The following is a 25,073-nucleotide window of genomic DNA, read 5'->3' as shown; positions in this document are numbered from 1 at the left end:
ACATTTATATCTAGATTTGACATTTCCCAGATGCCCTTTTCCAGAGCGATACAACCAAGCAGTTGAGGGTCCTTGCTCAAGGTAGCTTGCTGGTGCTGGGATTTGAACTTATGTCCTTCCAGTTCCAATGCCTTACGTACTGACCTCCCCAAATACATCCTCTATGACGATGTGCCTGAAAATTCAAAACAGTATGGGGAAGTACCACAAAAGGCTGGAAACATCATGTGACCCAATTGTCCTTAAAGTTTATCTGCAATGTGAATAGTGGGGTTTTTTTCCCCACACAAATGTGACACAATGTATGATGTCTTGGTGCACAATACCATTTGTGGCTATAATGACTGCTGATTTGATTTCTATAATCATTTTAACAAAGCAGGTTTACAGAAATGTTTCAATTTGTATACATTTATCCTTTTTGAGCTGATCAGAGGTTACGTTAGTAAGGACAAACACTTGGAGACAATATGAGGAAGAAACCTTAATCAGAAACCGATCCTCGTCTGGGTGACAGCTGATTATAAATCATTTCCATTTTCTGCATCTGGCAGATGCCCTTATCCTGACTTACAATTATTAAGAGCTTTGCTCAAGCGCCCAACAGTGGCAAACTTGATGGTGCTGAGATTTTAACTCACAACCTTTTGATCAGATGTCCAAATGTCTTAACCACTGAGCTACCCCTTCTTCATAGAGAAAGTCTAATAACTGTATTCTACAGCCAAAAAGATTACGTTTGATACTGTTTCCTGTTTAAAGTAATTTCCCCTTAATTTGTTATAGTTAGCAGGCTACAGATTAATGTCCTTTTCTCCAACAACTCAAAAAAAAAAAAAACTAGTCTCGAAACATTTTCATAACACGCCAACAGGTGGCAGCGCAAGGCTGCATGCACAGTTACAGAGAGCATCAGTCAGTCAGTTGCAAGTCGGTGCCAAAGTCTGCCAAAACTCATTCAAGAATTCATGTCGAGGATTGAATGTCGGTGATGAAACTTGGGTATACGAATACAACCCTGAGATAAAGCAAGTCTTCAAAGTGGAAGAGCCAATCATCTTTACCAGCAAAAAAGTTAAAGTGTCTCCGCAACTCGAATGCATGCTTGTTTTTTCCTGACATTCGCAGCATTGTGCATCAAAAACTCGAAAGCGAGTTCTACTGCCAGGTTTTTAAGCGTCTAAAGAAAACATTCAGGCAAAGTGAACACGTCTGCATCTAAACTTTTTGATCCCACCTTGTATGCCCATGGTCCACAATGAAATCACTGGCAAACTTGCTGTTCAAATAAGTTTTATTCAGAATGATCTTGATCGTATGACAATCCCCCAACGTTAACTGTAATAAAATAACGCATGTCGCAGCTTTCCATACGTCTCTTGCTGTATAATGGCTATAAAATGATAGTGGTACATACGTTCGGCTTCAAATCAAAAAAGTACATTCTAAAATATTGGCATTAACTACTATGCGTTTAAACATTTCGAAATACACAAAAGCCACGTACCCACCAAAAGCTCTTTGATATGATGACGGTGATACGAGACCCCTGACTGCGCTCAGTGTGAGGTGTTTGCAATGATTTAAGGCCGTCGTTGAGGAAACTGATGTTGGCAAAGTCCATGCCTGTTTAACCCTGAATATATTGTTGACGACTATGTATGAAAAGGAAAAAAACAAAAAAAAAAGTTGGAGGAGAAAAGTCCATTAGCACGTACTTTACATGCAAAAATAAAATACGATCCGTAGATATTTTCATCAGGCATCGTCAGATATTGTTAAAATGAATTTTTTAGGGTTCGGTGCTGGCGATTGACCAGAAGCCAATCGAAATACCGAATTTCTATTTTGGCAAAACATAACCACAGCTGCATTCGGACTCATATCAATCACTGGCTGTGAAGTGCCACATTCTCTGGTACAGTAATGTGTAAACAGACATTTAAACCACCCACTCAGAAGTGACCAAAAAACAGCTGGATGTTAAACCGAGCAAACAAATGGAAGCTTGGCGTGAGCAGCTTTACCGCACATCGTTAATACCGTGAAGGTGAAATCGTTACGTAGAAAACAGAACAAACGGAACTGACCATAGTGCAGCTCGACAGTGTGCTGCCTAATGCGCAAAACTCCACCATGAAGCATGAACACTACACACATTTACTTTGGGGGCTGATTTTTCTTCTTTCTTTTCTTTTTCAGTTTGGTGCTGCATTACATGTCGTGTAAATATGAAATAATAATTTAAAAAATCCACGATCAATGCAGCAGATTATAAACAGGTAAATTAAGTTCAGGGTGGAGTTTTGCTTTAAAATGTATGGAATATGGCACATTCCAGCAGAGACCTTAATTCTTTCACTTTGCTTAAAACATTTTTTGTTAAATTATTCGATATTGCAGTATCTTTGTAGAAATGGCTGAATGCAAAATGTGTATCGGGCAAACTATGTAAGAATATGCGTCCAATAATAAATACATTTAAAAACACACATTTTGTACACGCACACGCGTTCACACAGTGCTACAAAAAAAAAAATTATAATAAAAATAAAAAAGAACACACTTATAAAACCCTCTCATTAAAAAGGCCAGACACTGACTCAATTATACAGTATAAAAGCCCAGAAGTGACCAAAAGAGGTTTGCTTTCAGGCCAGCAAGCAACCCATATATAAAATAAAATCAAAACAACATGCATACATTGCACATATAATGTATATAAGGGAAAAGTTGGTTTACGTATGTTTATATTGCCTTTACATAATTGTGTGCATTGTGACCCTGAAATGTTTTGACATTTCAACAGCTCAGTCAGAGGACGATTACTGCATTTAATGAGAAATTAAATACCTTGGCACCAAATGATAAAAATTAAAACTACTGGATCTAATGGATACGGGGCAAAATACAACAACAAAATAAATGGCGAACAAGAAGCACGGATACGAATAGCGAACTTCTCGCCCAGCAAACACACATAACAGCATTGTAGAAATCTGGTGGATTATGATATGGTGGTGAAATGTGGATCTTTATGTCCTTATGTTTGCTCCAGTTTAAAAAAAAAGAAAGGCTTAATGGCATCCACCATGGACACGTCTTTAAAGAGTCTTTAAAATCTGGTACTGCATTTTTGCACAGGGAAGTCCTGTGTGATCTGCTTTAAAAAGGTGTATAGTCTGGGGGATACATGACGGGAAGCCAGTTTTCAGTGTAGGTGGCGCAGTGCATCCAGCCCAGATGCCTCATCAGCTGCAGCACAGACAGAGCGCATATATTTACTCGCATATATCTCAATAATTGTACAAATGTATATTTAATTGCTGTAAAAGGTGAAGTGGTTGACAGACGTAATTACTTACTTGAATGCAGTTCTTCCAGTTCTCTTTGCTGGGTTTGTCTTCTACAATTTTAGTAGCGTATTTTAAGGCTCTTCCGTACATTTTACTCGCCAAGGCATGTTTGTAGGAAAAGGACAGAACCTGAAAATAAATAATAATAAAATGCAACTTCAGTGTCAATCACCAAAGATAGTCACTACTGAAAAAAGGAGTCCTTTAGAAATGAGGTTAATGAAGTCTGACAGGAATCGAGCCCTGAACCAGAATTCACATTAAAAGGAGGGGGAAAAAAAACAAAAAAAGGGTCTGGATTTTCAGTAACATTAGAATTTTTTTTTATAATAATTCCTGTTGAGGTATAAAGGGTATAAAACACCTGCATGGCAAGAGTAACAGCACTTTATATCAAGCCATGGCATAATACCCATGCACTTATAGCTTTTAAATTAAAAAAAAAAAAATTAGTTTTTTATAAAATATATATATATATATAAAATATTTTTAAGACAAAATATATTTTTAACAATAATCTATTATTATAGATGTTTGTGGTGTTAATGTCTTAAAAGTCATGGCAGTGATGGTATCTTGTGGCTAAAATTTCAAAACGATCTAAAACCATTATATAATTAACATATTTCATCGCGATTAATCGCACGACGATCATGAGTTAACTTGTGATTAATCGCAACTTAATCGCCCGTTTTTTTATGTTATAAAATGTACAAATATGGATGCTTTATGGTTTCACTAATAATAAACATACATTTGCATAATTAACCCTGTTCTTTTTTTTTTTATATAAATCATCGGAACACCAAACTGAACTTTTGCTGTTTCCACACAGATGGATTTAATTGCCAGATGTGTCCATCATGGCGGAGTAAAACAAATAATCAGTTCATTATATATATATATATATATATATATATATATATATATATATATATATATATATATATATATATATATATATATATATAAATAGAAAGAGAAAGAGTGAGAGAGAGAGAGAGAGAGAGAGAGAGAGAGAGAGATCGATCTCTCTGAGTAAACAAAGGGCATCAAATAAATGTGTTGCGTTGAAGGTTTAAATTTTGCCTTTATTTATTTATATTTTTAATAAAAAACGGTCACAGAAATGCACACTGCATTAATCGGGTGTTAATAAAATTTGTACCATTAAAAGGAATTTGATTGAACACATTAATTTAGATTTTATATATATAATTAACACTGCACTAGGATAACTTGTGGGGGGGAAAAAAGGGCCGCTATAAAATTGGCACACACCTTAGAGTCTGTGAGCTCTGCCCACTTTTGAACCTCCCAGAAAGTGTCGTTCAGTGCTTTGGCCACTCCGTGTGGGTCGTCTTCAGAGCTGCCCACCTCACTTGCACTCGCCCCCTCCAGCTCTGGGGGCTGCATGAGCTGATCAGCCAGAGCACATCCTTTCCTACAGAGCGCATCCAGCAGCGACGACTTCTGTTTCTCCATATCGCTGCAAGAGCACAGCATGTTCAGAGTCATGCAGGACATTCTGAATATTCTCATTCACCACGTCTTCAAGATCTAACGGCTATGCTTCAACAGTTTTAGTCTATAAACTGGACTGCATACACGAGTCACTACTCAGCTATGGAGGATTAGTGTCATGGTGTTTGTACTACAAGAAACCCATTATACCTCTTTATAGTGGCTGCGTCTGGACGAGGGTCTGTCTTCATTGTGAGATAGACTGCCAGTGCGGTCTGGTCGATTTGAGAGATAACAATATCAGCTGCTGCCATGATGTCTTGCAATCGCTTCAGTCGCTCCTGGAGGGAAAAACAAACAAAAAAAAAAAAAAATTAGCGATATGTGCAAAAATGAGAAAGAAAGCACATGAAAGAAGGCAGATACCTTTTCTGAATCCAGCTGATGGAGTCGTTGGACGTGGAGAGGGAGATAACTTGCAAAGTTCTCCTTCAGTTCATCATATAAAATATTATTGTCCAACCTGAGGGTTAACAAGAAAATGAGGTCACAAAATGTGTGCAAAAAGTTATGGTGCGGTGTAAAGAAAGCGCCGAAAGCGGGAACTGACTTGGTCATCCATTGGATCTTCAAGTCTCTGAGGGCTTCGGAGAACTCCTCCTTCACGTCCTTCTCTTTCTCCCCATCTTTGTCCTTCTCTTTTCCTCCATTCTTTGATTTGTTAGGGGCAGAGATCAGGTGGTAGAATATTGGCACGATGTCCTAATAACAAAAAAAAAATTTTAAAGAGAGATTTAACAACAAGCCATGTTCTCATCACTAAACCATATCACTCATACAGAGGATTAGATTTAAATCCACCACAATCTCCTGCCATCTCAAAGAAATGCAAACGATTTAACTAACTGTTGAAAAAAAATAGGATATCATTTAAATCCAGTAAAATACATTTATACGATATATACTATAGAGAAATGAACAACGAGATGGACAGCCGACATGAAATATGGTTTAGATATTTTAGATGGTGATATTTTGGGTCACGTTTGAGCTTTATAAGATCATATAAATTATAGAAAAATCCTTACAGTTAAGAGTGTGGAGGTACAAACTCACTTGCTATTGCAATTAATATTTATACTCCTCTTAAACAGTTTTTATTCTGTACCACTGAACTGTCACAAATTTTATGTTTTTAATATTACATTTCAATATTGCATTTGCAGATTCAGAGAGCTCTAGCCCATTCAGTACCTTTTTAAATTTTCCTTGTCGTTTGGCTGAGGCTTGGCCCTGGTGGTTAGAATAACACACAATGAAGGAAAGAAAAGAAAACAGACACACACTAGGATCTTTTTTTTTTTTCTTCATTTATCTAGTCTTCATTTTGTGTTCAGCATTTGTATAACTATTTAATCGATTTAAACCGCAAATATTTCATTGCAGTTAGTCTGGGTTACTTGCAAAAAATAAAAAATAAAAAAAAGCCACCTAGTGGTGATTATACCACAAAGCCAAAAAATAAAATTCAATTTATGGTTTCAGCTAGATCTCGCTCACTAGTGTCCTGAAGACTTTATGGAGAAAAGAAGTCTAGATGCTCTAGATCAGTCAAGTAGCAGCAACAATCACAGACAACAAGCGAGTAAATTCTCTCCAGAATACACCATGGTGATGTGTCGGGTATAAAACAAGTAAAGATCCACAATTTAAAGATCAGACTCGGGCCATGTGTTCTGAAATTTCTTTTGTGTTCGTGTGCTTGTGTGTATTTATTTGGGAATGGCTTTGTCGGATCTGTAAATTGTTCATCTACATATTTAAGCAAACATTTGCTTTTAAAAAAAAAAAAAAAAAAAAAAAAAAAGCAACTCCTGCAAGATGACAGGGGTGTACATTTTGGCTTTCAATAATAAATAAATTATAAAAAACACTTTTTTTTTTAATAGTCAAATAAGAGAACAGATTCACGTGGTATACTGATTTTTCTGGGTCTCTGGAGGTCTCTACCAGATCCGCTCGAGCACACCAGCACAATATGGGTTTCGTTCTGAGATAATTGTGCCTTGCTCAGTTGAAAGAGAAATGCAGCTAATCAGATGCACTCAGCCGCATTCTCAATAGTATAATAGGTTTTTGCAAATACACCCCTTATTTACATTTTGACCCCAAAATGGGGGCCAAAGCAGCATGCAAGACAGAGACTAAACTCCTGATTGGGTCTGGTACGTGATGGGCGGGACTCGAGTGCTGCCCAAGCTAAAGAAGACTGACGGCAAATAGAGCCACTCACTGCTTTTTTTCCGTACTCGCTCTTCGGTACAACCAGAGAGCCGGTCATGTAGCACCCCTGACCTGCACCTTTAGGTATCCTGAAAGATAAAAGAGAAGGTGATGCAGGCTCATGGAGACAGAGTATATGGCAGTTCTCCATGAGGGAAGAACTGAAACCTAAACCCCACTCAGATAAATGAAGAAATTATGCAAGACTTCACTGCATAAGCAGTTGATGGCAAAACAAAATTAAAAAACAGCAAAGCCACACACTTGTCATCTGATAAAGAGGTGATGTAGAAAGGCTGAGAGGCTCCTGGGGAAAGAGTGAGGGTGTTTGCCTTCTTCTTAGCCAGTAATGCCATCCGGTGCGTCTCGTAAACATCTAGGCTCAGTGTGTTGGAGGCGATGGGACACTATAAAAGGCAAATCTTTCAGTCGCTCCAACTCGCTCTGTTGCTCATGGCGAACTTGCAGCCGGATGGTGTAGTCTCCTTTCTCCAGCTTCAGAGAGTACTAGTGGGTATCGGCGAAAAAGATAATTACGCTATGGTCAAAATTGTAACGTGCACAGTACACATGGATATCGACTGAAGTGAATCTCTTATCCAAATGAAAAAAAATTATTCTCATAGCAAAGCTACTTTCCATCACACCAAAGTGGACGAGATAAGAAAGTGATTATCACCTGATGAGGATAAGCATCGCCAGAGCCCATGAGTCTCTTATTCTGGTCGAAGAGGAGCCAAAGCTGGCTGTCAAACTCTGACTCGTACAACAGCTCACTCAGTAATGGACAACTGGGGGTCACCTCCCCAATTTTAGGCTGAAAAACAATTTTTTTAAAAAGTGGAATCAATTATTTGAGTTGTACAAACTGATTCGGATGTGTCAATAAAAAGTACCACACGGTCAAAACTCAAAAATTTACTTTTTTTAAAACTTGCAAACTACGTAATGCACGTATAGTAGTGCGAGATAATACGAGGTTAAAGTGTGAATGGAAGTGCAGCTGCACACCTGGTGGAAGCTGTACGTAAGGACGATCTCATAAAGCTGACGGTTGTTGGGCAGTACATCTCTGGAGCCAAGCGCTTTTGTTTTTGAACTTACTGGCCTATGGAGGAGAAAAAAAGCACAAAGAAAACCAGTTCACAAATGCTCACCAGACTGACATTTGCTGTGTGCCATAGTGCCACAAAGGATATTCTTCCCACATATTCAGGGTTGCCAACTATCTTTCTATACAGTCCAAATAAATATTTATTCATTATCCCAATGAAATGAAACATTTACACACCTAAGGGGCTGCACCCAGTTCTTCAAGGTGATCACTGGTGAGACTTCCTCATATCTAATAGGAGAGGAGACCTCAAAACTGGTAATGCCCTCAGACGCATGCTGCCAAAAAAAAAAAAAAAAAAAAAAAAAAAAGGGAAAAACAAAAGAAGCAAAAAGGAAGTTAACGCAATTCTCAGAGAAATTGCACAATGCAAGTTATAAAAATACACACACTGCAGGTAGAGGAGAATAGAGGAAATTTTACTTCTAAATATGCAAAATTAAAAATATACATTTATTAATAGTTAAAAATAATTATACATACAAATATCCTGTTTACATGCGTAACATGGGTAAAACCTGTTCCCTCGAGAATGTATTTAATGGCAAACATCAAGTTTGTATAGTCTCTGCCTCACACTGTTGTGTAGTGTCACTAATTTAGTATTATTATTATTAATATCAATAATAATAAACTTGAAAACATGCACAACAACGTTTGTTTTGTGCACGCTCGAAACTGCTGCCACTTCCTGCTTTCGCTGACGCTAGCGCTATGGATTCTTTAGCATTTTATGCACAGCTTCAAGAGTTTCTCTTAAAAGGAGAAAATCCTGACAATTCCACACATCGAGGAAGCGAATAAATGAAGGATGGAAGAAATGAAGATATTTGTTAAAGAATGCTGAAATAAGTAGATTATATCTTTAGATAATTAAATGTAACACACTTATATACACATCTATAACACCCAAATGTGGTCTAACAAACGTAAACAATTTAAATTTGTCCACATATTTAATTTTATTTAATCAATTTAATTTGTGCTGATTTAATCATATTGCATTATAATCAATAATGCATTATTGCATTATGGATATCATTTTTTATTTAAACCAAGCAAGCATTTTATTTAAAATAGTTTTGAAAAATTTAAACTGATGTTCACAAATGTTTATAATAATAAACTGCGTTAATAAAAAAAAAGCGACAAGTGATTTTGTTTTGCATTTCTTCCCCCGACTGCACCAAAATTAAACCGAACCATGACTTTTGTGAACCGTAAATAAATAAATATTTTATTTATAAACAGTGTTACCTTGACCTACGAGTGAATTAATGTACGAGTTTTCCGAGGTACGAGCGGTCACTCAGTCGATTTTTTGCTTTGTTACGCGAGAACAAATTTGAGGAAAGAGATCGAGACACCACTGCTAGATGGCAAAGCGAAGCCAAGAAAATTAAGATAAGCGAAGAAGAAAAAGTAAAAAAAATGTAAAAGTTTAGGGATACGTAGTATACAGCAGTGATAGTAAAAAACAAGTTTTCCCTCAGTCTCCGCTTATCGCCTCTACTGCCCCCCGCAAGCGTTTTCGTCAGCTCAAGTCGTCTCATCGCCAAGTTAAATACACTGCGTAAAACCTTATTATATCTTTACATACTCTATTATGTTTTTATACAAGATTTGTTATTTAGAAATGTATTTTCCTAATTTAATAACATGAAACACAATGCTGTCCCCACCTCCAAAGTCAAAAACAAAAACAGACAAGTAAACAGCAGGTCCGGCTTTACGCTGGATACTCACTATATGAAGGGGACATGGCGATGTTCGCAGCCCATGGAAAGAAATGGTATAGTCTACAACGACATCACCAAGACTGGCCCACCAACGGGCGATGCACACCTCTACGGTTCGAGCAGGCTAAGACAGACAGACAGACACAGATTGACACTGTTAGAGCAATACACACCACTGAATAATCAGAATAAATAAACCACTATCTGTTCAAGCGCAGAAGAAGTGCCTGGTACCAGCACGGGGAACGCCTCGGTGAGAGAGCCCTTCTCCAGCAGTGAGGAAAATTTATAGAACTCGTTAGCTCGGTAAGCCCTCTGCTTCACCAGGTGCACAGCATGGAGGACAAACTTGGAGGAGACATCGGAGGAGTGAGACGTTAATGTGATCTCTGATGAAAAAAAGGAGTTAAAAGAAAAAAGTATTAACAGAGGTGCCAACACCGCTGACAAAAACGTTGGCATGATAGGAAACTCCCTCGAGCACCAAATTCTGTGTGTTTGTGTTTACTCACCTGCCCATGAGGTTCCTTGAGGAACGGTAAGAAAATGGCGCCGTATCTGCCCTGGTCTGAAGTGTACATCTGTGAAAGAGACCTCCTGATTCTGGCTCTCGGACACCCTGGAAAAGAAAGTGATGAGTCGCACAATATAAAGTAACAATGGTGACAAATTAAACACCACCAAGTGTTAATGAACTTACTTTGTGGGGATTATAACCGTTATAGGGACTCTGAAGAGAGGACCAGCACCGTGTGCTGATGTATCATAAGCACACACCTGGTCAGACAAACAACAAGCCAAACATGACCAAACCAATTACTCTTAAATGCAATAAAATAAAACATCCTACACACAAGTTCAAATTGATGCTTGATTTTTTTTTTTTAAAAAAAAAACAAAGCATCAAGAAATTCAGAGTAAATCAATCATTAAATACGAATACTTCTTTATGGTATGGAATTAGGTGCAAAAAAATCAGTACCTCAGTATAATGCAGACCCTCTCGAAGTCCCTGTGGGTCGATGCGCACATTAAAGTGACGACACTGGTTCATGAGCTCTAAATGGGAGGGGCACTGAACCCACGGCGCGCTGCACGTGAGCGCCAGGTGCAACTGCAGCGAGATTCGTACAGAGTTTTCTGGGAGACAGACACAAGCATCCAGTCACATACACGGAGACTACAGGGTCCTGTGTGATCGGATCACAAATGGACAGTCCATGGCACGGTCATTCACACCGCCATTACAAACGAAAGATTTACTGTGATCAGACTTCGTACCCTGTTTATTACTTGTAAAGGCCATTTACTCATAGTACCATGAGTCGAAAAAACACAGTATGAAGAAACTACTTCCTGCACATTTTTCAGTTCAAAATTTTATACTTTTCCAGACCCCAATCTTCCCAAAAGATTTTTAAGACCATATTTAACGTCTGATTAATCATTTAAATTCTATAATATAACAGGATATAACTGTAGCCGGTCTTTGACCAAAGCCGCTGTGGCGCTTCGGCGTGTTCTCTGAAAGAGACTTGTTTTTCTTTAGCAGAGCAACAAAGAACGAGTGCAAACAAAGTGTCCTAGATCTGAAACTGTACAACTACGAGGGCGTACTCCTACGTGGGATGAGAAACGCACTACTACACACTGTATTTGTTTCTCTATTTGAATTTTTGGTTAAAGTTTTTGCACGGATTAGGTCAAAAGGTGCAGAATAAATCTGATTATTATAAATGGTATTATATTATTTTCTTATTATAATCAATTAATACTACAATTTCCAACCCATTCACACCATGGATTACAATTACCTTTATTCCATTTCAATTTGATTTTATACAATTAACTTAAAGCTATTACAAATCGAGATAATTCCTCTGTTTATTTTTGGCTTGTTTATGTCAAACATTTATTCTGTTATAACAGGATTTGACCAGGTCAAAAAAAAAAAAAAGCATAACCAATAACAGCTGTGCAGATCCAAACTTCTAGGAGTGATGAGACTCAAAAAAAAAAAAAGCTCATGATGAAGTTTTATGTCATTTGTCAATTTGAGGTTTTAAAGAGCCGTAAAGCGTCACGCGCAGTACAGAGTGTTTTCAGACGTTTCATTGTGAATGAGCAACTTTTGGGAAATGATTAAAAATGAACGGGCGGAAGCAGAGCGACGGAAACACTTATGTATCCGGATTAGTGTATGCGTAGCCGCTGTTTTATTACAAATATTTTTTACACATTTTTAAAACCCGAATAGGGCAATAGAATGGAAACACAAATAACTAATACCTCGGTCTTCTTTTTCCCCCCCACACTAATCCAGACCTGGAAATCACTCAAACAGAAACTTGAGTGTCTGACAGAATAAAGATTTTAGTGCACAGCAGGGGCATAAAAAGCCCATGTGAGGACATGATCTCACTAAAAAAGCGGGTTTGAATGGAGATTTAGCACCAAGCCTTTTGGCTCTCCATAAAGCTTAGAGCAGTTGTAAACAACCCTATAATTTTTCACCTGATATGAGCGACACAGGTCAACAAGCGAGAAGGTAGAAAGCAAATCATTGCCATGCTAAACATTGTGTGCTGACCAGGTCAAATACTGCTGAAGAGCCTAGGAGGATGCAGACTGATCCTCATGTCTCCTGAGCGATCTTATTAACCAGGATATATATGTTAATTCCAGATGTGGAAAAGACCAGAAACCATGAGGTGTAAACAAAAACATGGGCTCTAGACTGCAACTTAATTGATTGAAGGTAGAGACGATGTTATGACAGCATGCCAAATGGGGTGATACGACGGTACTACGAATAAATGAAAATATGAATAGACTACAGAAATCCTACATACTGAGAAACTCGTATACAGAACGACAGGATGCAGTGTGCTCTTAATAAAACCTGAACATGTGAGAATACTGACGCACCAGACTGACACTGAACGAACACCAAGTGCTAATGGATTCCTGATTTCTTGACAAGTCTACCTGAACTCCTAAAACCTAACAAATACTCAGAACTGCAAAATCAATTCCACCAGCTAGCATCAGCTTTCATCTCTAAATGTGTTATTTTATTATTATTAAATCTTTCTTCATCAGCAAATTTTACTTGCTGTACCTACTTGCGTATTCTCTACTCTGCACTATTGTCTCTTAGTCTGTCAATGGCCTTCGTTGATTACCGATCACCAAAGGTTATTTCTACTTGTTCCCGATTTTGTAAACTTTGTTAGATTATAATTAATTGCAATGCGTCTTACCAGTGTTTTCTGGAAAGACTGGCTCGATGCCGACTCCGTGATCGGAAGGAGTGGAGACGTGGACGGCGTCCCTGAGGTAGATGCCCCGCTGATTCCCTACAGTGACTGTGAATGCCAGGTTACTAGTAGGAGTGGAAGCATGCTGCATGAGGTAGTCAAATGCCCTTTCCACCTACAGCAAAAGCATACATTAATTAATTAATTAATTAACAAACCAACCACTATGCCCAGATGCATGCGCGCGCGCACACACACACACACACCCCATTTATTTACCTGAATAATGCCATGACCCTGTGCAAACACTTCGATGTCATCCACTTTTTGGGCGGTGTTTTCCAAAGCACGTCTCACGGCTGCAACTATGGGTCGCATCCCGTTCTGCTTCAGACCTTCACACAGACAATGTATTTTTAACTCGCAATGCAAACTCCTCAAGATATACAGCAACTTACTAATCTCATTATCACTTATCTGCTGCCATTACTGAATTTCCTGTCCTCGATACACACTGGATTTAAACTTAAACACGATTGAACAGAAATGGGGAAATAAAAAACATTTAGACATCAACAAGTGCTAGCGTTCTACCTGAAAGTAGACATGTGCGATATCGTGCGCCAGTACTGGAAAAATACCGGTATATATTTCAAAAGGTACGATATATTTTTGCTAAATACGTTATTTCATATGCTGCTGTTCCGAGATTCACCTGTAGATGGCAGTGTTTCCCGAATTGCTGTGAAACCGGTAAACCGGTTCTCTTATCGTTTGAGGCTGGTTATTTGTCACTTTATGGAATCAATTCCGAGGTATTACATTCTGGTATCGTACCCGAAGGCAAAATTATGGTATCGCCCCTAAATAATATTTCTCTATATTTTTGGATTTTGTCAATAACGATATTAAGACGTTATTTTGCTGAGTGTGTGTAACCTTAAGGACTACCGTGGACAGCTGACTCAAAGTTTTTGCTATTTTTCATATTCTGTGATTTTGGTCAGTTCACAGCAGTGACCGAAATTAACTTTTTTTCAATGCGTTTAAATAGATTTTCACCTTTTATGGGCCCATTTTTTTTCTAAAAGTTGACATCATCTTCAAATCAAACTCTTACATTTAATCATTATATTCGAACAATAAGACATTTTTGCAATGCAGAGAAAGGATATTTTAAATGTGGAATTAAAGACCCCAGTCAGTTGCTGTTAATAAGTGAGTATTGCGATTAAATGAATCGCCGATTTAAATGATCCAGTTCAATCGCAGCGGCTCAATTACTCACTATTGGTTAGAGATGCAAAACAGTTCTGTGGCTTTGTTTGGAATAATTTTTGTTATACTATATGGAATGATGTGTTTACATTTTCTGCCCCATAACTTTACCTGAGAGAATGAGTGCAATTCCTCCACATGCGTTGGGAGAAGACATCGAGGTTCCGTTCATTAACTGCGTGCCACGCAAAGTCCAGTTGGGCACCGAGGCAATGGCTCCCCCAGGAGCACTTATGCTAACACCCAGAGCTCCGTCGGCACTCGGACCCCTTGAAGACCACGTGTACTGGTTAGGAGGCAATTTCTCCCTCAGCGAATATTCCGCCACCATCATGTCAGGCGTGACGTAAGCACCTACGCCTAGAAAGTGTGTTTTTACGTTAAATAAAACCATTAGTTTGCTCAGCACAGAGCTCTGCAGCTTTTGCAGTAAAGCTCCACTTCAACAAAATGGTAACTAAAAACTAACCTATGACACTACTCGTGGTTCCTCCGGGACATCCCACAGTGGAGAGACACGGCCCGTTGTTTCCAGCGCTCGACACATACATCACGTTATGTTTCTGCACCGCCTCGCTGATCACTTCACAGATTCTCCTATAAAAGTGAAAAAAAATGTTCTTTTTAATGAAATAAAACAAAAGCAAACAACAAATAAAACATGACGCCAACTGACATTTTCAAGTGATACTTACAAAACCTTACAATGTGAACTAGAGATCGAACAATTTATCGGTTTTGCTAGAACCAATAGCAGATTGTTGGGATGATAGTTTTTCCAGGTTGCGTTATGGAGTTACGAGAGCGGCCTCTAGAGGCAAATCACTGACGCCGTGTGCTGTTTGTTAAAGTGTCTTTTTATTACTTTTAATTTACTAACTACGGATCACAAAGAAACAACGTTTGTTATGTCAAGATCACAAGAAAATTAAGTCGTAATAACGAGAAAACAACGCGTTACGTCAAGATCACGAGAAAACAAAGAAGGAAAAAAAATATTATAATGAATGGTCTCGTAGGACTTCTGAATTTTTTATTATTTAGAGTGTAACCTTTTGTTTCAGTTTGATTGAGTCTTATTAGCCTCAATATTTATTAATATAATTAATATATTCATATTTATTTCATTTAGGCACATTTTAATGATTCAGTACTGCCTTTTTTGTAATAAAATTCAGTACTGTTTTACATGAAATGTTATGTATGTTTGTTTTTTTATCCAGTTATCTATTTAGGAATACAATTTACGGCAAGTACGAAAAAAACGTAGATATTCAGGATTTCTGTTTAAACTATTGATACACATTGGCTCACCCTGAGTTTGGCCAGTGGGTTGCCTCCCCATAGCTGTAGTTCACAAGGTCACACTTGTAGTTAATGACCTCGATCATCTGTAAAAAATAAAGATGATGAATAAGCTGTATATCAACAATTCACTTAACTATGACAACAAACTGACCAATAACAAGAATATGTGAATAAATATGCGAAATAAGTAAAATTTTACTTTCATCAAAAAAACGTTCCGCAAGGAAGAAGAAAGGAGGAAACAAAGATGTCACGTTGGATAAAATTTCCACTACATTAACATTTTTGTGAAACTTCTAAAGCCATACAGTTCGGAAAGATGCTGTAAGGAACAGCAATACAAACTCCTATGAAGTGAAGAGTATATGCTCCTACCGCTCGAATGAGACCTGTTCCGGTCTCCATTGTGCTTAGACGGGTATCCCCTATTTTAAGCGCCAAGATTTGGGCACCGGGGGCTACGCCGTTTCTCTCTGGTTCCTCTGGGAAATAACCGGCCGCTATGCTGGCCACGTGAGTCCCGTGAGCACCTGCAAAGCCAAAAACACACAGATGAAAAGAATGATAGAGAGGATTCTAATTAAAGCTGCGATGCGTTTTGTTTTCTTGCTTCATGTGATCAAAATAATGTCAGATCTTCTACTTAATAAGACTAACCAAGAAGCGAAATGCCATGTGCCTAGAACGAACAGATCTTGGCTCACACAGTTTCATTAAGCTTCATTTTTCACTAGTTTAACTACGAGAGAGAAATCCCTGCATTGACAATATTCTAACCTCCACTCGTGACAATGCAGAGGGTATTCCCTTCATCGTAGATGTTAATGGAGTAGTTGAGCATCTCAGCGTCCCCTAGCGTGGTGTACTCCTGTCTTTCTCTATAGGAGCTAAGCACAGTGCAGGACGCCAGGTCTCCACACTCTGAAGTATCCACCACTGCCCTGCACATAAACATCAATACACAATACAATAAAGCACAACGTTACACATTATGAAAAAGAAATCAAATCAGACGCGTTTACAAAAAAAACATTATATCACTTATTTACGAAAAACCAAACTTACTTACGGTAGTTACGGTATACACTTAGTAAAACGTACCTCCAGGTAATGCCATCGTGCCATGCCACGCAGTCGTACACAGGCCCAGGGTCACTGTACTTCTTCTCCAAGGAACCCAACAACTCACTGTGGCTCTGCAACTCCTCCTTCTGCAATTTCTCGATCTGAGACCCGAAACACACTCCAGGTTAAATAAAGCAGTGTTAAACAGCTGAATGATGAAATATTAAATAAGCTCCTGGTTGGAACATGCGACAGTTTGGAAAAAAGGTATTAGTAATGGAACAATGAAAAACTGATTTTGTTATCATCTCTTCTTTCCCAATACCAACCCCACCCACCCACCCACCTCCATGAACACATAATATACAGTATATTTATTTCTATGTATTTATTACATAATATACACTCAGTTTCCATGTGCTACTTCCCACATGCACTATGAAAGGTTTTTGGAAAAAATACTGTAAAGTGAGAATGCTTTCAAAAAAATAAAAAGATTCATTTATTTTTATCGGTTAAAAAAAATGATCAGAAAAGAAATTCTACATAAGATTTTTGTGTGACCACACTCTGGCTTTTATTGTTACTTTTGCACACTTTGTACATGTACACAAACTCAGGGATTTTGTACATTCAAAGTCAGGTGTATGATTAACCAATTACACTAAGCAGGTGCTAATAATCATTACTTTCATATGTAGGTTGAAACATGGGCATTAACTAAAACAGAAACAGCTGTGTAGGAGCTTCAAACAGCCAAACTCTACTCCTAAGGGGAAGATGTAGAAGACGGATTCATGTCACAGGTCATATACCATCGCAAGACTGAGCAAAGCAACAACACGCAAGGTAGTAATACTGCATCTGCAAGCTCGGTCCCAGGCACAGATTTCAAACCGGACTGGGGTTTCAGGATGTGCTTTTCCAGCTGTTTTGAAAAAAACTCAAAGAAATTGACAATGTTGTAGATGCAGTGGTCAGCCAAAGAAACTTAATGCAGCAGATGAAAGACACTTCGCGCTCAGTTCCCATTTTTATGGAAGAATTGCTGGCAAAAAGTCATACCTCCGACATGGAAACAAGGCTAAGTGACTTAACTGTGCACAGAAATATAGGAACTGGGGTACGGAAAAAGTAAATTATATTTTTTTGCCTGGGACATACTAAAACTTTAACGTGGAAGACTCTGAATGCGATAAGACAGCGTTTTTAAAAGACCAGACTTAGTAAACGCATTAATAATAAAGCACACTATGTACAAACAAGCAGATGAGTTCAGAAAACTCCTACAGAAAACTTAAGGAAAAGGTTTAACGTGGATTAATGTGATAAGACAGCATTTTTGGAAGGTTGTAGCACAGTGGTTAAGGCATTGGACTTTGAATCGGAAGGTCATAGGTTCAAATACCAGCATCACCAAGCTACTACATCAGGAGTGGCCAACCCACGGCTCTTTGGCTTGTTTCATGCGTCTATTACGTTCATATCGAAGTTTGTGTGCTTTTATTTTTTTAAATGCAGGTTCGCTTCGCTTGATTTCAATACGTTATTTTTAAGACTTAAATGATCTTGCCCGTACTGGGAAACTTTGCGATATATTCATCTCATGCACATGCGTGTTTGACAAAAATACCGTATTGAACTCAAGCGAAGCGAACACGCATTAAAAAAAAAAAAAACCCACAAACTTCAATATGCAAATTGTTTACTTACATTTTGTGTCAAGTTCACTCTCAAAATGGCAGGAAAAAATGCACAGCAAAACGAAAATATGAAGATGAACACAGGATATTTTTTAACAGAGTGGGAGAGTTTATATTTTTTTGTTGAACGTAATGGCAAGTCATTCTGACTTATGTCAGGCGTCATTAGCGCATTTCAAAGCTTCAAATCTTCAGCGCCACTTCAGCTCACTCCATGCTAACATCAACCAGGAATTTCCAAAAGGGACTGAACTTCGCAAGCACAAGTTGGTCACTTTAAAAAGTCAGGCAGAAAAGCAGATACAGTTTTTCCAAAAATGTACGAAGACCTAACGCTTGCATCGCATCAACTGGCTTGGAACATTACACGGGCTAAAAACCCATACAATGAAGGGGAGTTTGTTAAAAAAAAAAAAAAAATGCCACAGTGACGTTATTGAAATCTTGTCTCCTGAAAACGACAAACTAAAACGCATGGTATCAGATGTCCAACTGTCCCGCCACACTGTTGAACACAGAATATCGGACATTAACACGGCTACTGAATCACAGTTGCACTCTGACCTTCAAGCATGTGAGTATTTTAGTGTCGCATTGGATGAGAGTTGTGACATACAAGACAAGCCTCAGTTGGCAATATTTGCACGGTCTGACTCAAACGAATGTGATCAAAGAGGAACTTCTTAATGTTGTGCCATTAAAAGACAGAACCCGTGGCATAGATCTGAAAGAAACTATGATGGCTGCATTTGCGAAAGCAAAACTGCCCATACGGAAACTAACTGCAATAGCCACGGATGGAGCGCCAGCCATGATCGGATCTGTGAACGGGCTTGTGGGGCTGTGCAAAGCTGACCAAACATTTCCGGAGTTTTGGAATTTCCACTGCATCCTCCACAGGGAGCAACTTGTGTCTAAATCATTGAATTTAGACAAGGTCATGAAGCCTTGAAGCAGATGAGGATGCGGCTGAGTTGGAGATGATCGAGAACCTTTATTTTTTTTTTTTATAATATTGTTGTTCCAAAAAGTTTGTGTCTAAAACTAAAACTATTAAGTGCACTTAATAAAATCCTTTCTGATTCCCATTAATATAAGCAATGGTTTATCTGTGACTATGCAGACCGCCTGACCTGTGAAGGGTTGGGATGAGCGAGGTCAAAGTCCTCTGTCCTGCGACTGGCCTCGGCAAGAGCCGCTCTGTGTGCCGGATCCCACGTCTTCTCCTTGCGCTCTTTCTGGTACACATGAATATTAAATTACATTAGAACATAATATTTTAAAAACATACACACTACGGGTGTAACGGTACACGTGTTCATACTGAAATCTTTCTGTACATGGCTTTCTTTATACGTGTGTACCAAACGCATCCTTTTTTTTTTTTTACATGCGGAACAGACGGGGGCATCTTAAGTGGCGGGCCACGAGTTTGTTTGGTCTCCGCTTCGCAATATTGTGTAGATTATTTAGCATTTGCTTCAGGAATTTTTCTTAAAAACAATAAAAACAGAAAACCCTGACAACATATCGTGCGAGTGAATGAATGAAGAATGGAAGGAACACATCCTAAACCCGAGGTACAAACAGAACCGGGAATTTTGTGTATCCTTACACCACTAATACACGCATTACTATTAGGAGAAATGCTGAAATCCACTGTGTGCATCATTAAAGTACCTGTATCCTCTCTTTGAGAGGTTTAGGGAAAAACTCGTAACCGTTCTTAACACCGATGTGATATTTCCCTGACGGGTTCACCCAGGCAGGAGGCATCTGCAAAAACGAAAGAAAGTGAACACATGACCCCTTTTTGTGTGCAGAGAAATACTACAGTGATCCGGTTACAGCTTGGGCAAAATGAGAAGCTTAGTGTCAGGAATCTGAAGAGCGGATATGAAATCGAGTATACGTTAACACCAACATGGACAGACCTTGAGTGTGCGTCCAGAAAGTCCGAGCACTTCTCCATCTTTCGGTTCCACCACTGTGGACATGTTGACATCACCACTGCCTGTCGTATCGATGATGTCCACAATCTTAGGCTTGCCCTCTGTAGTGGTCTGTATAAGACAGATGGCAGGAAATGAATTAACTGTTTAAAAAAAATAATAATCCATGTGATTTTTATTTTTTTTTTGTATAAAGACTGCAGATAACCAAGTGCTTCAGAACTCTCTTTTTTTTTTCCCCCCCAAATAGTGAAAATCTTACCATTAGTGAAAAAACATTTCACTGGAGATTCCTTGGTTAGCTGTGTAACACTGCTAGTATCAGGCTGGATGTTATCCGATATCAATTTGTAATCAATGTCTCTCGGTCTTGTTTTTACTGTACGAGTGGTTTTACTGTATGTTATACTGTATGTGGGAGGTGGTAGCTTATTGGTCGAGGCGTTGGACTTTGGACCTGAAGGTCATGCCATACCAAGCAGACACGCTCCTGGGCCCCTGAGCAAGGCCCTTAACCCAAATGTCTGCTCAGGTGAATGAATGCAATAAATGTAAGTCTCTCTGGATAAGAGCATCCGCCAAATCCCATAAATGTAACTGTAGTAGCGGTATGACTACTTATTTCTTCCTAAACTTAATTTGTAAAATGAGACGGAAAAAACAATCAAACCTGAGCTTCGATTTGTAAATATTTGACAACTGCACCGTCCTAGACAAGCTTGATCATTATAAAAGTGTAAGAAAGGCCTTGTCTTGACAGCTGGGGTGAGATCTGGGAACAGATGCATGCTTCTTTTACACAGTGTGATCCAAGCTGTCAGTCTGACTTCAAATGTTTCCCCCCCACTGATTGTTTTTTGGTTATTTTGTACCTTCTTGTGAAACAATTTGAAGAAAAAGTCTACCTGCTGTGTTTATTCACTGTGTCAGGAAAGAGAAGAGATGCTTTTGTGTGACTTGTGTCACTACTTACTATTTAAACTGGTTAATAAATATTTTATAACAAATGCTAATCTTTTTCAAGCTACACGTTAAATATAAAGTCATCATTCATTCATTTATCTATCTACCAACTAGGCTGGAGAGAGAGAGAGAGAGAGAGAGAGAGAGAGAGAGAGAGCCCCCAATCTGGCTCCTGGAGTTGAGGTTAGCTACTTAGCATGCTGGTTCCCATCACTACCACAGGATGACACAGCTTGTTGTCCATTATTCAGGCTTTTACACGGGCATGATATTATTAATAAAAAGTCTTCCAGACTGTATTGCCGTTACTATTGGGAAGGCCACACGTCGCGGATTTTCCGCAAGGTTAGCAAATTACACAAAAGCCAATGAATCGAGTTCTCACACTTAGCCATTAGCTTGCGGCCTGCACGTCCGCGAAGCCGCGCTCTCGCGTTACCTGCATGCCCGGCGCCCCCGGGTCCACACCGGTGTCCAGTATGGCGATAAGCACTCCCCGTCCATCGTACTCGGGAAACCTGGTCAGAAACGAAGCGGCGCCGGTTTCCTTTTTCGGCAGCAGCCCGTGTAAAGGAAAGGAATCTTCAACAGAACGAGTCGCCATGTCCCGAGCAGAAAGCATGAAACCAAAACTATACCAAAGCAGCCTGGAATACCAAAGGAATAAACCGGGGAGTCGTATGGGGTTGATTTTTAAAGCCTGAAATGGCTCAGTCTAAAATAACTGCCTGCGCCCTACACAAACGCCTTTGTTCAAATATGAAGTGCGCCCTACGTAGAGCCCTATATTTCTAAATAGTAGTCGATTGAAACCCAATTAAATTTTATTCCAAAAAAAAAATAAGAAAAAAAAACTTACAAAAAATAACAAAATGAATTGTTCACTTGCAGTATCATCTTACATCATAGCTATCATTACATCTATATCTACATCTATCCAATATCATTTTACTCACACACACACACACACACACACACACACGTGTGTGTGAGTAAAATTATATTAGATAGATGTAGATATCAAATCAAATCAAATCTATAGATATAGATATACGTGTGTGTGTGTGTGTGTGTGTGTGTGTGTGTGTGTGTAGAATGATATTATTCATATATATCATTCTACACATTCTACAGTATGTACTATATATATATATATATATATATATATATATATATATATATATATATACACACACACACACACACACACACACACACACATAAATATACACACACATAAATATATATATATATATATTTATGTGTGTATATTTATGTGTGTGTGTGTGTGTGTGTGTGTGTGTGTGTGTGTGTATATATATAAGTGTACACAGCTACTAAGCTACTATCAACGTGTAACAAACTTTAACCGTAACAAATCCAAAGAGCTATGCAAATTTTAAGTTCTATGAATATGCGTATATGCAAATAAAAACCCCACCACAAATATTTGTCATCACCAGGTAGGTAACCTGCAGTAAACTAGCATCAAACTTACATTTCATTGCATTTTGTGGTGGCACGAAAACCTAACAAAATCTGAAATGCTTAAAATTATGTTATATTTTATGTTATATTATATTATAATATAGCATAATTATAAAATCAATTCCAATTCCCAAATATAATCTAAATCAATTCCCATTTTATCAGACCCTTTTATCAGGTATGAAATATTTACTCCATAAATAGTGTAAAAGGGAGGTTAATTTAGACCCAGCTGGCAAAAACAAAACCATGCTCTGTATGTATATATACATTGCATTTTTTGGTGGCACAAATCCTCAACAAAATCTGAAATACTTAAAAATCGAAAACGTAAGATTTCCAAAAATCTAGTGGAACATTTTCCTGGGAGGGTATTTTATTAAGTTTTTAAGTGCACATGGGGACTAAATATAATATTTTATCACCACATTATCTCTGTAAAGCTGCTTTGAGACAATGTTCATTGTTAAATGCGCTAAACAAATAAAAATGAATTGATTTGAATTGAATTGAATTGAATATGGAATGTGATATTTAAAAAGCACATAAAATCTTATAGTTAGATGTCCAAGAGTCTTTACACAGGTGTACCTTTGGGGATTGTGTTTAATGTACTTTCATAGGCAGTCCTAGTGTGTAAATGAGCAATAACCAATCTGTTGTAGTTTTTGCATTCAGGAAGCTGCTCAGGGGTTAAGATGTTAAACTGATTGAAAGGCTCAAGGCCCGTGATCAAGGCGCTTAACCCTCAACTATTCATTGTATAAATGAGATAATTGTAAGTTGCTCTGGATAATTGTGTCTGACAAATGACATGACTTTAAATCCAAAAGTTCAAAATCCAGGGTTGTAAGGCCAAATAAAGAAAACTCTATTAAAAAGTATAAAGCTGAATAATTCCATGGAAGAAAACTAAAATATCACAGTCTGGGAATGATCTCATACATTTCTAACACCTGTTTTTTTTTCTTTCTTTTCTTTCGTTTTATTTTTTAATCACAAAGTTTTCTTTTTTAAATTTGTAAACTGATGCTGTAAGTTGATCCTGACAATTTTTTAATCATTTTTATGAAATGAAAAAACAACTTGTAAAGTCAGCTTGAACACTAAGAATCACCCATCAGTAATGCGTAAAAACTGATCAATTGTTGGTGCTGCCTGTTTCAAATAAACGGTTACATACTTGAACTTTATGTCACTTTTATACATAGAATGTTAATGTGAAGTTTCCTAGTTAATGTATTTATTTGAGACATAGTATTACACTGACCAGGCATACAATTATGACATTAAAGCATTATGACAGGTGAAGTAAATAACACTGATTATCTCATCATCATGGCACCTGTTAGTGGGTGGGATATTATTTTGCAGCAAGTGGCTACTGTTAAATAAAGAAATACAGCGAAATGCTGTAATTCGATGCATTGTATTATTACAGTAACATACTGTGAAGTTAATGACAATATAAATAAGGTAAAATTAACAGTAAACTACTGGCAACCTGGCTGACAGATTGTAATGTTAGTGTACGTGAAGATTTTTGGATACCCTGCGTATCAGAAATTATAGGTTTTTTTTCGGATAGTATGTTTTACAGTTCTTTTCAATAATGTTGATTATGTTTACATTGTGTGAATATTTAAGTCGTAATTGGGCTTAAGTCCCAAATGACCCACTTCAGCCACCCTAGCACCAACTAAGCTGACAACCAAATTCAATTCCCATTTTATCAGACCCTTTCATCAGGTATGAAATATTTACTCCATAAATAGTGTAAAAGAGAGGTTTATTTAGACGCAGCTGGCAAAAATAAACCATGTTCTGCTTTATTTTTTTTAGTCAGTCTGAGTGCCATTTTTTAAAGAATTCAACCAACCAGCAGATGGCGGTATAATGTCAGTTACAGATTAGCTGCCTCTTTCTTTAACTCAGATGACATCCTGGGATCTACACACTAATTTACTCTGACAGTGAAGTGGAGACCTGGTATCATGAAGAAGCCTAACTACTAATAAGTCTAATGATAGGTCTGTAAATTCTATACTAGCCTCATTCTCAGAATGTCTTCCTAGTCTCAGTATAAAACATGGTTATACA

At 38.0% G+C, this 25,073-nt stretch overlaps 1 protein-coding gene across 1 annotated transcript; it reads right to left on the bottom strand.

Moving 5' to 3' along the window:
* Positions 1-1,276: 1,276 nt before the first annotated feature.
* tpp2 (tripeptidyl peptidase 2) lies at positions 1,277-22,195 on the bottom strand. The gene is given in 30 exon segments (XM_046838370.1): positions 1,277-3,255; positions 3,366-3,485; positions 4,638-4,845; positions 5,031-5,161; positions 5,247-5,343; positions 5,431-5,582; positions 6,075-6,113; positions 7,114-7,192; positions 7,368-7,499; positions 7,501-7,610; positions 7,783-7,920; positions 8,115-8,211; positions 8,395-8,495; positions 9,964-10,080; positions 10,191-10,345; positions 10,469-10,575; positions 10,657-10,733; positions 10,939-11,096; positions 13,220-13,391; positions 13,496-13,611; positions 14,606-14,854; positions 14,964-15,091; positions 15,809-15,885; positions 16,178-16,332; positions 16,580-16,743; positions 16,904-17,028; positions 19,704-19,808; positions 20,251-20,346; positions 20,505-20,633; positions 21,925-22,195. Coding segments are annotated over 30 exon segments (3,807 nt in total). The 5' UTR covers positions 22,108-22,195; the 3' UTR covers positions 1,277-3,165.
* Between the last annotated feature and the right edge of the window lie 2,878 nt (positions 22,196-25,073).

The sequence above is a fragment of the Silurus meridionalis genome, chromosome 24 (genome assembly GCF_014805685.1).
Source record: "Silurus meridionalis isolate SWU-2019-XX chromosome 24, ASM1480568v1, whole genome shotgun sequence".
Lineage (NCBI taxonomy): Eukaryota > Metazoa > Chordata > Actinopteri > Siluriformes > Siluridae > Silurus > Silurus meridionalis.
Note: the sequence above shows the minus strand (reverse complement) of the source record. Positions and strands in the feature narration are given on the sequence as shown.